The sequence below is a fragment of the Alligator mississippiensis genome, chromosome 9, assembly GCF_030867095.1.
Source record: "Alligator mississippiensis isolate rAllMis1 chromosome 9, rAllMis1, whole genome shotgun sequence".
Classification (NCBI taxonomy): domain Eukaryota; kingdom Metazoa; phylum Chordata; order Crocodylia; family Alligatoridae; genus Alligator; species Alligator mississippiensis.
This window is the reverse complement of record NC_081832.1, coordinates 12,859,714-12,874,504: the sequence shown is the minus strand read 5'-3', so window position 1 is coordinate 12,874,504 and position 14,791 is coordinate 12,859,714. Positions and strand designations below refer to the sequence as shown.

General features: G+C 43.4%; 1 protein-coding gene across 7 annotated transcripts in view; it reads right to left on the bottom strand.

Annotated features, from left to right (window-relative positions):
* Window positions 1-14,791, bottom strand: part of RIPOR3 (RIPOR family member 3) — a 74,195-nt gene that overhangs the window by 19,130 nt on the left and 40,274 nt on the right. For 6 of the 7 annotated variants that reach the window (XM_019484525.2, XM_006267410.4, XM_059733154.1 and 3 more), the window contains 8 exons: window positions 11,242-11,320; window positions 10,420-10,443; window positions 10,222-10,275; window positions 8,242-8,391; window positions 6,342-6,405; window positions 5,892-5,935; window positions 4,972-5,097; window positions 2,981-3,126 (listed from right to left, as the gene is read on the bottom strand). In XM_019484525.2, the coding sequence (XP_019340070.1) occupies window positions 2,981-3,126; window positions 4,972-5,097; window positions 5,892-5,935; window positions 6,342-6,405; window positions 8,242-8,391; window positions 10,222-10,275; window positions 10,420-10,443; window positions 11,242-11,320 (687 nt within the window). Of the gene's footprint in view, window positions 1-2,980; window positions 3,127-4,971; window positions 5,098-5,891; window positions 5,936-6,341; window positions 6,406-8,241; window positions 8,392-10,221; window positions 10,276-10,419; window positions 11,321-14,791 lie in introns of all 7 variants that reach the window. The other variant, XM_019484527.2, reaches the window with a different exon arrangement.

Here is a 14,791-nt window from a genome sequence, read left to right as displayed (position 1 = left end):
TTCTAGCTTGAGCCACTGCAGGCATGTGGCTGCACTTCCTGCAAAGGTAAAATGTGTGTCCAGTTGTTTCTCAGTTTAATCTCTGCATCTGAGACTAACCTGCAAAGACTGAATCAATTCAGCCTCAGGCTATTTCACTGTTTGTACTTAGCCTAAATAAATTAGAAGGTAACTAAGATCTTTCACTTTCACTATTGGTAGAGTCTTTAGGGCTTTATTACATTTTGAAAATGTATAAAAATAATAATAAAATATATACAAGTTCTGGAGTAGAGTTAACAGAGAAGCAAACACATTTGTGCTTTGTCAAAACAGGAAGAAAGAAAAAAGAATGTATTACTATCATGGAAGTTGTTTGGAGGAAAAAGGAGCTATTTTAGTATTAAAGACCCACACACTGAAAATTTAATTTTTCAGTCAATTCCATCACGAAGGCCTGTGCTTATAGGTGCCAACTGGCACACATGAAATGATGCATGGAGTTGACAGACATTTTGTAGAGTACATAATATAGAGAACACTGTACAGAAGCAAAGTCAGAGTTTCTGGAAGGATGGTCTGCTATCTCACTACTGGCTCAGGCTTTCCAAAAAAGTCTGAGAGATTCACAAAGCTCACAGCAGCTGCAACGCCCCCACAAAAAAACACATACAGTGATGCCCAATGTCAGATCTCAAGAGGAATAAATGACTATCATAAACAACAGGTGCAGGCCCAGCTCTGCTATGGAAATGTATTTTTCACTGATTTACAGTAACATCTAATGTTTGAAAACGATCTTCAGATACCGTGGGTCAGGCCTACGCTTTGTTTGAACAACAAACACCGTTCAAACTAAAACAAGTTTGAAAGGAAACTGTGCACTGTTCAAAGAAACTGTTTGTCCAGAAGGAAAAATTAGGAAACAGCAACTAGGGAACTTCATATTGTCCACAAAAGCAACCAGAAAGCTGCTGAACAGCATTTAGGTAGGAAGTCTCAAGTGAAAATTTCTTTCTGGTATTTCTCTGCCTGGTAGCTAAGGTAACTATGCCAAGATTGAAGCCATGTCACATTTCCAGGTACATTTTGTAGATCCTAAAATTACAGTTCTACTTTTAAGAAGTCAGTTTGCAAGATACGTCTGTGAACCTTGTCTGTTCCCTTCTCCTTGACTGCGTCCTGAAGCCACAGGACTTTGCAACATGATCTCTGCAGGTTGGTCCTTAAAAAAGAAAGTTCCAAAATTCCTTTTCCAGCTCTGCTGGAGATGAACCAGATGCAAGTGGAAGGAGGAAAAAGGTGGGTGAATGAAGGGTACTACTCATGCTGCCTTTTCAGACCCATTGCAAATCTGGCTGGTGTTGTTAGGCTACTGGAGAGTACTAAATGGAAACTGGGCTTTCCTGCATGTACATTACCCACTTTACTGCACCGGAGGGACACAGAGCAATTTGCAGGTATAAAAATAAAAGCATGTGCAATATACAGAAACGCCTGAAATATGAAGTGTATTATAAGTCACATATACCTATTTCCAGTTGTTTCTGTGTTTTTGTAATGAATCAAAACTGAGAACTGTTACTTCCTAGAATATTAGTTTTGTCCTGATTTCCAAAGAAAAATTTAACTGAAAAGGAAAATAATTTAAACAGCTAGTTCTGTTGCTTAACTTGCAAAATAATATATTTACTTCCCATACTAGCAGATGGAGAAAAACAATTTTAAATTGTTTTCCATTTCAGACTTTAATTAGTTATGGGATTCGCCAGAGTGTGAAAATTCTTTAACTAGCATCTACAGACATTAAAGTAGGAAGGACCCACTTTCCTAACTTCTAAGTATATTTAAAAAGTGTGAACAGATATTTAATTAATTAATTCTTTCACTACGGTCACAAAACAACCTGTAGCTTCTTTCTGTCAAAAAAGATGCCACAACTCAGATATAAAATGACATTCACCAGGATATAAATACACTTAAAAACCATCCTGCACTCAAACATGGTCAACATACTACCACCTTCTTGTAGGTCAGTTTTAACAATATTTGAGCAGAGCAAATGCAGCGGCAGTCTTCGTAATGTTTCAAAGGGAAAATAAAGCCCTTCTATTCAGCTGGAGTCCCTCAAAATCTAAGCTAATGTTTTTGGGGTGAGAAGTTTGTTGTTAAAAAAAAAAAAAAGTTGCATAGCTGGAGGGGGGGAGGAAAGGGAGGAGATTCAAGGTGACACCTTTTAAAATGAAAATTTTGTCTTTAATAAATATTAGTACTAATAATAGTTGACTACAAAAAAAAAAAATTACAAATCCGGAGTTTAAAAACCATGCATCAAATGAGAGAAACCACCTCAGTCGCCATCACTGTATTTTTGATATGGCATAGAAGTGATCACACTGGAACCATTAAAAAATGTTTCACAACAGTGCACAAGCAAAGCTATACCCTGCAATTGTGATCATAGTGTTAAAGTGTCAAGTGTGACAGCTGCCAAGCCTTCTAGGACAATGTCATTGGAAAGGATGTCTTGGCCCTGGTAACTGTAGTGATTACTCTGAACCTCAACCTTCTTCTTATTGTTGTGCTTAAGAGCTGCTGTTTTCAGCTACATTTCATCTTCTTTAAGTTCCGTCTTTGTGTGTTATAGATGTGTGCACCTTGTGACACTAAGACTGAAATGGACTCTGGACAAAAGCAGTAACCTAAATAAAAGCCCAATGCTTTTGTCCTTGGGTTGGCAGTCACAACACAAAGGACCAGACGGGCCACAGAAGTGGGGCCTGTCCTCTCTGCCCTGGGACTGGTCCTTCCAGGTCAAAGTTGAGGCACACTGGCTGGGGGTGTTGTGGGGAAGCTGGCACAGCTGCTATCTATGCTGCATCTGCTCTGTAAACAGAGAGAACTATGGTGTTGAGCACTGCTAGGTGACACCCCCCAAAAGGCCTGGAATACAATTTCACCAAGCTTTGCCCCAGCATTTTGCAGATGGAGTTGTACTCACTTCCAGATGACCTCCAGCTGTAGCTTGATGGTGCCTAGCTCTGTAATATCCACAATGATGGCCTGAGGCCTGGTCGTAAAGAAGTCGATGCTGTCGCACGTTACCATGCCAACTAGAATAGTAGTCAGTCCTCGCAGCTCCGTCACCTACAGAGATATCACTTGAGTTTCTATCTTGCCAGATAATTGAGACATGTGAAAAATGAGTTGTGTGGTTTGGAGATGCAGTAGCCAAGGGATATGGCTAAATCCAGTATACTTCCATGGTACATCTAGATCTTACGTCAACCATCTGAGAAACTGGCCAGCATGTATTTGAAAATGATCCAAATGAAAAAGCCAATTCAACACACCTCAATTTGGGCTTACTGGGTAGAGACGCTCAAAAGGCTGGGATCAGCTCTGAGGCCTTAGCCCAAACTTTTCAAATCTCAAGACCCAAGCTTAGATTCCCAAGTCTGGTTTTCCACAGCTGCTATGGCAGACAAAGCTTCTACTCAAGTCAAAAGGGAGATATGAGCAGTCAGCATCCTTGGAAATGAGAAGAAGGCCAACTTTCATTTAGGAGACCAAGCTTAGACTGCTCTTATTTGAAAATGCTGGACCTTGTTTAATTATAAACTTAATTGCAAACAGCTATCTGGAATTCCAGACCCCATTTTGCTATAAACGTATTTCTGATACCAACCTATTCCTGAGTTTTACTCCATACATACTTCTGTGGGTGGTTTATGAAGGAGAAGAGAAATGTAGGGAGCCTACAGTCAGTATGATTTCATAAGCTGGCAGGAGACCTAAATTATATCAATTCTCCTGAACTATGAAATGAATCATCTTCATTGGCACACAAAGCAATTCATGTTTTTGTAACTATTAAAAGGAAAACATGCATCTGAATTAGCCTCTCCTAGTTTTCACTGTGCAAATGGAGGGAAAAAACATTTTAAAGCACATTTCTAAAAGCTCTACTGGCGAGAGGTCAGGAATTCTTTCCTATGTAAACCAGCCCATTCTGTGGGTGGGGTCTGGGAATGTGCTGCAATAGCCAATGTGTATGGCTTCCAGAGTTTGAAAGCCCCACACTAGCACTGTTTCAGTCAAAATGGAGAAGTATCCAGCCCAACCATGCTTTCTCAGCCTAACCCTTAAGTTGGGAAAAGTCATGGCCATAGGATCTATCCCTCAGGGGATGCCAGGTAGAGACCTTTAGAAACTAATTCCATTTGTCAGGTCAGGATGCAGCATTTAGCAGGTGGAATTAGCAGCTGTGGCATCCTCCCTCTCCAATTTGTTATTTGGGTGACAAAACTTCTTGCAGGAAGTTTACACACCTCTATTATAGCAGGAAGGTGGTAAGTACATTAAGAATCCAATGGGATCCTGTAAAATGGCAAGTGGCAGAATCCATCTTGAAAAACACCAAATAAATACAGGCGACTCATTAGCTCTAATACACTATCAGTTTGTTTGAAGTGTCTGAGATTAAAGGAATTAGGGGCTCAGAAAAACAACAACAAGTTCTGTTGGAAAACCAAAGGAAAGATATTCCTGGACTTTAGCATGTGCATGTGCCTAGGTGCATATGGGAGTACAAAGACGTGTGTACAAATCCATTTTCAACAAATGGTAGAACTCCAAGCATCTTGCAACTTAAGTCTTTGCACACACAAGAATTACATGTAGCCATCTAAGCCAGGAATCCCTAAACACTGCAAGTTAAATGCAGATTTTGAAAACGTTTTCAAATATATAAAAGAGCAGAAGTGTAGATTCAGTTGCCATTACAAAGACTGCTCCAAAAGCAAAATAGAAGCAGAGGTCCACTCATCAAGCGGAACATCACCAAATTGCTGTTGGCAGAGCACTGTCAAAAATGTGAGGGGTTTTGTTTTAGTTGGGCTTTTAAAATGGGTTGCTAGGCAGACTGCTGCATGGGAAGGTAGATGACCTGCTGCCCAGGCAGGTTAAATCCAGCCATCACACACACCCCACCTTGATCTCAAACTTCTCGTGGAGGTTGGGTATAAAAATCTTTTCTTCTTCATCCCAGGTCTGGCTGTCATCCGTCTCAATCTTGCCTTTCAACTTCCATTTCTGGCGCCCCAGTCTCACAAACACCTACAAGCCACAAAAGACAAGAGGATGCTGGAGTCAACACACCCCAAAACATTCTCTTCAAGGACATCAATTTGGTTTCACTTCCCTCTCTCTCTTTCTACCCCTGGCCCCCATGCTGCAGGACAGGTGTCATTGCTCTTGATAACTGTGCATCTAGGTGGGAATGAAACAGGATGGGGTCAGGTTTGATTGATTTGATACTTAAACAAATGCCAAGTACCCAGTGCCACACCCATCCTGGAAGAACCTGTGTCTTTTAAGTCAGATACCCAAGTATAGGTTTTGGGGATTTTTTGTAATGCAAAAAGTTATGGATACATACTATCTAGCATCACACCAAGATATATTAGAAGCTGATCTGCAACTACTTAGTGACAGGAAAATAGGCACTCAGGAGTAAGAAAATGAGGGAAATTCAGCCCTGCAGGCACAAGCTGAATTGCTGTCAAGTGAGATCTCCCTTCAGATGGCAGGATGGCTACCTCCTCTCTTCTAGGACGGGTCCCCAGCAGAACACAGGTGCTACCCCCACTCCTCCCTCATCACCTCAGTGCCTGCACCCTGACTTCTAATCAAGGCACTTAGCCATGTTTTCCCGTCTTCAGTGCCACTCCAAGGCTAGGGTAACTCAGCAGTGATGCAGCAGCACTGCTCTCACCCAAGCAGCAAACTGTTCCCCCAATCATTTTAACCTTGCACCCATGCACATTCACTTCCCCCACCTCCCCTGCACTTAACATGTACAAGTTCAAGACTGTAGAATACAAGAGAAAATGGACTGCTGCGTACTGCACCTCATATTGGTCTCCTGGGCAGAGACGTGCGTAACCCACCAACCCTGAAAAGAGAAAGAAAAGCCCTTCTAACATTTATAGCTTTCAGAGAATTGTAAACTGTTTACCAAAAAAAAACTTTCACATGCATTGAACACTAAGGTAACAATGAGTTGTTGGCAAGCTAAGATCTTAGTCTTAAAACTGAAAGAGTAGCTTGGAGCTAGGGGCAAGAAGGGAAGCCCAGCTTTGGGCTCAAGCGTAAAATAATGATGCAGAACAAGGACAAATTCAGTGAAGGCACATTCATTCATTGGTGAGTCAAGAGGCTCATTAAGAGTCCAGAGCGTGATCCAAAACTCACGTAAGCCAACTTTAACTGACCTCAGTGGAGTTAGGTTGGGCCTTTACACAGCAAAACTAAAGAGCTCCGTGCTCCAAATGGTGAAGTTAGAGTAGCACAGGGGTTACCTTTCATTTTCAAGTGAAATTCTCCCAGATGAACCTCTAATGCCCTTTCTATGAGACACATATCCTGAAAGAGAGAGACAGCAGTTACTGACTAATAGCAGTGTAAAATAGCTGCCACTCTTGGGCACTATTTGTCAGCCATGTTGAAAGGGCTTTGATAAAGAACACTTCTCTACAACACAAGGTTTTATCTGCTTGCAGAAGAGTGCACACTTCACAATTAACACTTTTAATTTATGGAAGATGAAAGTAGATATTTTTCATACTATTTTCAGGACTGCAAGTTAAGAGAAGCAACAGTGTTTAAACTATCTGCTCCTAGTCTTCCACACCATATATTTGCACTTAGTCACCATAGAGCCAAGTCTATTCGCATTCAAAAAAACCCTATCATTAACTTCCACTGGTAGAGGTTTTGGGGCCCCAGTACTATAGAAAGTCCCTTGCTTTTTATCTGTTTCTCTTCATGTATGCATTTGGCTATAAGCCAATCTCTCACTGCCCAGAAAAGGGATGAGCATTAGAGCCCCCTTCTCCTGACCAGGCATTTTGTAAAATTAGATAAAGGTGCATATTACATGCAAGGTTCCAAGACCAGGTCACTTCTAAGCCAAGAGATCAGAACAGCAGGTCATGGCACAGCAAATATAGTTTCATAGTATGTAGGGTTGGAAGGGACCTGAGCAGATCATCAAGTCTGACCCCCTGCCATGGCAGGAAAAAGTACTGGGGTCAAACGACCCCAGCAAAGTGTTCGTCTAACTTCCTCTTAAAGACCCCTAGAGTAGGAGCCAGCACCACTGCGCTTGGAAGTTGGTTCCAGATCCTAGCCGCCCTGACAGTGAAGTAGTGCCTCCTGATGTCTAGTCTGAATCTACCCTCTGGCAGCTTGTGCCCGTTATTTCTAGTCACTCCTGGTAGTGCTTGGGGGAACAGGGACTCCCCCAATGCCTGCTGGTCCCCTCTGACTAGTTTGCAACAGGCCACTAGATCCCCCCTCAGCCTTCTCTTGTGGAGGCTGAACAGGTTCAGGTCCCTTAGCCTCTCCTCGTAGGGCCTGTCCTGCTGCCCCCGATCATGCAGATGCCCCTCCTCTGAACCATCTCAATGCTGTCCACATCTCTCTTGAAGTGCAGCGCCCAGAACTGGATGCAGTACTCCAACTGCGGCCTGACCAGTGCTGCATAGAGGGGGAGGATCACCTCCTTGGACCTGCTCGAGATGCATCTGTGGATGCATGACAAGGTGTAGTTGGCCTTCTTGACCACGTCCCCACAGTCGGCCCACGTTCATTTTGTCATCAATAATGATTCCAAGATCCTTTTCTGCCTCTGCACTGACAAGAAGGGAGTTCCCCAGCCTGTGGGTATGCTGCTGGTTCTTCCTCCCCAGGTGCAGCACCTTGCACTTGTCAGTGTTGAAACCCATCCTGTTCTCATCCGCCCACCCCTGTAACCTGTCTAGGTCCAATTGCAGCCTATTCCTCCCTTCTAGCGTGCCCACATCCCCCCACATCTTTGTATCATCAGCAAATTTGAATAGGGTGTTTTTTACCCCCTCGTCCAAGTCACTGATGAAGATGTTGAACAGCACGGGTCCGAGGACCAAGCCCTGGGGGACCCCACTGCCCACATCCCTCCAGGTCAAATAAGACCCGTCCACCTCCACTCTCTGGGTGCAGCCCTCCAGCCAGTTAGTGACCCATTTGACTGTGTAGGTGTTGACACCACAGTCCCCTAGTTTTTTTAGTGAGAACGGGGTGACAGACAGTGTCGAAGGCCTTCCTGAAGTCCAGAAAGACTACGTCCACTGCTACCCCTGCATCTAAGGATTTTGTGACCTATTGAGCCATTGCATTGGGTACTTGGCTGTTTTTCAGGCATGTGCTATTCTCTCCTACCTCAGTGCACTCTTGAAGGTTCTTGTACAGTTCCACCAGGCTTTCTCTAGAGGCTTTAGTGGAGGGAGACAAGGAAAAAGCATGTTTCATATTAGAGGCCCCATCTCGCAGTCTACACTGGATGCAGTAAGCTTCATACAATTCTTCTACCTTTAAAAAGAAAAGGAAAAGGTCACACATACTAAATTGGGATAAAATGTATGTTTCTAATTTTAGTGAATTCTGGGAAGCCTCATTTAGCAAGAGAACTTTCCATTTCTTAAAGCTTTTTTCTTTTCCTGGTAAGAGAGCAAATCTTATCATTCTAGCATTTAACCATGCCCCCGGCCTCCTGCAAGAAGCCTTTTACTGAAGTCAATCCAAGATTTCTGATAGAAGCAGATTAACCCCACGAACTAAAGCATTTTTATTCAGTTTCATACACTGTGGAATTCAATACACATTCATGAAAAAACACACTAAGAGAATAGTACATACCACTATTCCATGTTCACTGTTAAAAGTCTGCACTGGTTTGGAGGCCACGAGTCCAAAACTAACATTCACAAACTCGTAAATGAAAGTTAATTTCCAACTATGGCCAAAAAAAGCTACCATCCTACCCTGGAGCCTCAATTTAGTTGTTCTGCCTACAATCTTCAGCTCATCTAAGTTGTTACTTGGGGGCATTGTTTTCACAAAGCCTGTTGTTTTGGCTGCACAGATTTCCCTACCTCATATAGATCTGCCATGGATTTTAAACTTGGGCAGAGAGCCAAATTTTTTACTTCACTACTCCCACAAAGTCTGGGCACAGGACTTGGAAACTGCTGTCACAGACCAAGCATCATAGTATTCTCTCTCATCTCAAGCATAAGTACAGAGCTCCCATTACCCAAGTTCCTGAGGCCCAGACCCAAAAATAGGCATTAGGTGCCTACTTCCTATTTATTTCAATGCGAGTGAAGCACCTAGAGGACCTGGGTCTGAGTATCTCAATATATTTTTCTCCTTACAACATGCAAGAGGTAAGGAAGTATTTTTTTCTCCGTATTACTGATAGGGAACTGAGGTGGGACTGGGTGTCCAAGTCCCTTACAGCATGCACTGGAGCCTTCCAAAGACTAAGATAGTGGCCTAACCACTGAACCATCTTTCTCTCCAAGCCTAAAATGGAAGGGACGACTCTCATGCTATCACCAGGACTATGTTAAAGTAGACAAACATACAAAGACAGGGCTGGCTTCCTCTCATAAGGTCATCTTCCACTAAACCATTCTGTGGCACAGCTGCTTCAGTGCTGGCTCAAACAAGGCTTCTTTTTACTTGGACTACCCTGTCTACAGCTTACAGCCCAATCTATGATATGATGCCTACATGCAGATCCATCTGGTGAGATCTAGTCTACAGACTATACAGAACGCATCTTGCCTGTAAAATGCATTTAGATGCATTTAGATGAAGGAAATAACTAAAGCAGAGCTACTAAAAAGCCAGTTCACTCCATGTCACCAAACTAGGAGATGAAGAATGAAAGGATATATTGTTTAATTCTGGGTTGGACTAAGGGAGTGGGGTGCTGTCCCATAAACCTGGCTTGGATGAACTTTCAGTACTCTGCAGTTTCAGGTGTTTAGGAGATTATTTTTATCCCTTTCCAATTAGGCAGGAGCTGGGAAGGGTCTATTGAACCACCACCGCCCATGCTTTTAAGGGAAAAAAACCCAACCCTGCAACTCCTCCCAACAGTAGCTTTTCTTCAGACTAAGCTGAAAGGGTGTTCAAACTGGTTCTACAGCCTGAGGCTGAGCCATGCCCAGCTCTCAGTCTGAATAGAGCCATTCAGAAAACTCTCTGCTTTCTGTCTGAAGGCTGTAACTGCTTTCATTAAAGTACCCAGTGCTATTTCCCCTCAGAGAGCTATCGTGAAAGTATTTTCTAGTCAGGATTTGTTTATATAGCAGTGTAAACCTTACATGCACAGACTATAAATCCCCTTACCTTACTTATATGAAATTCCAGTTTTCTGATGTACCTTTCAACAGAGCGAATTTGCTTTTGGAGAGAGAAAGAGATTAAAAAGCAATTTCAATATTCATAAAAATATGGCATTAAGTGAATTTTCAACTGTGCTCTCTGCTAATTATTCCTTCTGTAACATCTCACCCCCATCCCACTCCTCAGAAAAGGGGTTCTTACCTTATCCAGATCATAATAGAAAGCCTGAAAGATAAATACAGCAAGCTGAATATGAATTTGTTTATACATATTAATAAGACATTTCCAAGTCTAATGCAGGACCAGCTGTTCAAGCGCTTGTTGAGAGGTACACTGTTTTAAAAAGACTTTTATGACAGCAGACAGGCAGGCAGCAAGGCCAACAATTTTTGGAGCATTTTCTCATATTAGTGCCTGGTTCTTTTGGATGCCCAAATTGAGATACCTACAAATTGATTTTCAAAAAGAAGGAAGACCTGCAAACCAGTTGGGGCAGATGCATGTTTTTAAGCCTTTTATCCAACCTTGAAAGATTTCTTTGTGCTCCAAATGAAAGACCCAATTTCAAATCTATTATTAAGTGCTCTGTATAGTTAGGGTATTACTAATAATAAGCAAAGGTTCTGTAAGGAAGATGAGGTGTGGCAGTACCAGAGATGGTAGGCATCTATTCATTCATATTTTTCCATTCTAGTCTTACATTTATTCCTTTTAGTTTCTAGGTCCTGCCAGACATGCATGTTGCTTGCCTAATAGTCAAGAATAGAAACATTCCCAATGAGGAAGGAATGTGACCTAGGAACCTTAGCAGGATACTGAAAGTTGGGACTCATGGGTTTAATTCCCAAATCAAGTCTGAATTTGCTTGGCAAATGTGAGAAACTGCCTGGAACACTAGCTTCTCACTCAAGAGGTCAGGACTTAACAACTGGAAAGCCTCCAGGAGTTGTAGGGGCAAGAGACACAGCTTATTTGTCTTTTTAATATCAGCTCTCTTTTAGTCACCCTGATGATTAATCTTACCAGTCTGGAGTTCCTTTTTGTATCTTTATGTCGACCAGAGAGATAATCCAACTCAACCTGTTGTGCTTCCAGGTATTCGCTGGAGGGGAGGAAGAGAAGAGATGTGCATGTAACCTACTGCACAAATGGCACCACCTCTATCCCAGCAGTCAGCAGCAGGATGCAAGGAGGCCGAGAGACTTCCTTTCCCTCTGCCACTCTCTAGACATTAGGGGTGGCTTTGAAAAAAAAAAAAATCAAATGAGATGGGGAAGATGGGGTGGTTTGTATAGGAAAATGGCTGTCCTTTAGGAAAAGAAAGTAAATGCAAGGACGGCCATGATGGAAGAAGAGCCCAGGTACATGGTAGAAGTGTAAGGAGATGTACAACTCTTCCTTTTTTCCAATTCTTTACATTTTTCAGTGTTAGGAAACCCCTGGGCTTGTTTCTCCTATGAGATGGGTGCTCTGAGGTAATTCAAGGGGCAGCTGTAACTGAAAAAGTCAGACACATAATTGTGCTCACTCACATATTTGCCATTTCTTGTTTCCTTTAATCTAATCTAAAAGAAAGTCATTTGGAAGGAGTCTGGCTTCACCTTTTATATATGAGAGAGAAATACAACATGAGGTACTGGAGCTGGGAGTGTGGTAAGGGAGCCTCCCAGGATGAGAGGGAGGAGGCCAGGAGGTTCCAACTCATGTAAAGCAGCTGCCATGGGTCCTGGTCCCAAAGCCAGTGCTCTCAACAGCTGTCCCTATCCATCCCTCCCCAACCTCCTTGCTAGGATCCACCCAATGTAAGGCTTTAGTTCATTTGTCCACTGGGCCCACTTTCCTAAATCTGCCAAGGATTAAGTTGCTCATCAGCTCCAGTTTACAAAATCCAGGAGCTGCAACAGTGAACACTTGTGCCCTGAAAAAGCAGGCCCAAGGAGGTGTTTGACACCATTGGCAGGGTGCGTGCACATACATGAAGAAATTAAGGCATTGCAGCAGGGGTCTACCCAGCCTGGCCACAGCTGAAACTCAGGAGGGAGGGGAATAATGGAAACAGGGCATCCACCACCTGGGAGCCCTGGGGGTGCAAGGTAGCCCCTCCAGGAATGCAACTCTCGGGGCCAGCGGCTGAATAAGCTCCCTCAGTGGCTTGCCCGAGCACAGAACAAGTGGCAGGGGCTGGCTGGAGTGGCAAGCGGCAAGTCCCCGACAGGCAGAAGTCCGTCACAGCTGCCCAGCAGCGCTGCGCTGTGGGGGCCTGCAGGGCTCCAGCCTGCTCCACACCCCGACACTGCCACACACAGCCCGAGCCTGCAGCTCAGCCCCTCACTGGGAAAGGGCTCACTCTCCCCCACAGTGTGACTGGGGCTGCTGCCCCCAGAAAGGGCCCTGCCCCATCCTGCTGCAGTGTGGGGGAGGGGGTGGAGAGCAGGGATGGGATTATTCCTCCTCACTGTGGTGGAGGGGACAGCTGGGGGCCTATTCTGAGCAGAGAGCCACTCGCCCACCAGTGGGGTAGAGGGGAAACTAACTCTGCTCCCTACCCCAAGGGCCATGGTGCCCCCCTGCTGCACCAGTAAGGGGGGAGTGCGGGCAGACCCAGCTCAGGTCCCTTCTGGTGGCACAGGGAGAGGGAATTAAACCCCTCTGGCCAATTCAGCCTGGGCTGGCCATGCGTCCCCAACACAGCTTCTCTGTAGGCAAGGGCCAGCTCTAGCACTAGCATTCTCTGCGCCCGGCCTGAGCAACTGCAGGCATGTGCCCACATTGCCTCAGTCCAGAGAGCATTTTTGTCCGGTTACAAACCAGTCTAGGCAGGTTTGACTAACCTGCAAAGGTTGAATCAGTTCAGGCTCCGGCTTTTTGAATGTCTGTCCCTAGCCCTTGTGTGCAAGGGCTATAAACTCAGGCCCAATGGCAGCTCCTACGGGACGGAACTCTTCCTGAGCAAACCCTCATCCAGCTTCATTTTTAATTCAGAACAGACACAAGCAACTATTTTCCCCTTTTGTATTTTAAGAGATGAAGAAAAACTCCTGGAAAATGCTGCTTTGCAAGATGCAGAACCTGAACAGTCTAAACAGCTCAATGTGTTTATGTTAGGCAGCCTGCACTTTTTCAAAATTACTTTTTTGGAGTCTTTTTTTTCTTGTTCTGTTACAAACACAGCTCCCCTGAGATGCACAGTGGTTCCAGCTTTCAATCGTCTACTCTCCAGGCTTGCCAGTAACAGCTCAATGCAGATAGCCAAAGCTTCTCCTTCCTTTTTTTTTTTTTTTTTTTTTTAATATAAAGAGCCACATCATTGTAGGTTCTAGAAGCATTAATACTCATCTGATACAGCATCACCCACAAGCATCAGAAGAATTATGGGTTATTCACTATTGCTCACTATAGAAAAACCCACACATGCGTGCACATAGGTACACAAGCATACATGCACTCCACACTAAAATCCAAGTCCTTCCAGCAACAAACAGATTTTGCTTGCTTCTGCTTAAAATTTGGACTTTAAATTGCCATTTGATATAGATTTTTCCTAAGGTTGCCTTAGTCAATTAGTAAGTTCTGTTAGGAGCCCTGCACAGTTGCCAGAGCCCGATCACACAGCACCGCTTGTGGAATTAGAACAAGCTCCAATCCATCAGACAGTTTTGGTTTCCCCATAACCAACAAAAATTCTAAATGTTGCAAGAGAGATTTGATATCCCTATTTGTGCTTCGTTTAATACACTAACAAGTCACTTAAAGGCTGGGATTTTATAGTCTTCATGGGAAAACTAGTTTGTTTTACTGTTAAGCATAATTAAGAAGCTGAAGTATTTGAGCTTAATTACAGTGCTATTTCTCATTATGTTCTGAGCTTAAAATCCCATGATCGGAGCTAACATGGTAATAAAATCCTAGAGTCATTAGCTTTGTATGTGAAGCAACCCTGAGTCAAGACAACATCCAGAGAAATACGTACAGGAATGTGAAAGCCACAGGAAGGCTGAGGTGGTTCCATTTACACTTTAAGTAACTACAATTGCCAGGAAGGTAATGAACTTCCCAAGGTCCCAGGCTGGATGCATCAACACCATAGAGAGTTTTACTCTATGTTATCAACTTTAACAGAGGAAGGATTAAGACCCTTACATAATCAGATTCTAGAAGCTCTGCTTATATTTGCTCAAATAAAATAATTGTTTCAGTGGAGCCATTGAAGGTTTTCCTTTAAACAAACAGCATTCAGACTGCCAGCCCATTCTCTGATCCATATTCTGTCTAGGAATCATAATATACATACCTAGCTGAGCCATCTGGAATGGATACAGAGGAAAAAGTTGGACTTTGACCCTGTCTGCCCTTCTTCATTTCTATATAGCATCAAACATTTAGTTGCTTATTATCAAGGCTCCAGAATTACGTGATTTTTTTCTGGATTAAATACAATTAACATGTTGTTTTAACACCATATTTATCAATCCAATTCAGCTCTGCCACTGAGAAAGGGAGGTGAGAGATTGGGCCCAAATCAGTTTGTTTGCAAAGGGGCAGCTAGAGTGCAAGACTGGATACAGTTTTAAGA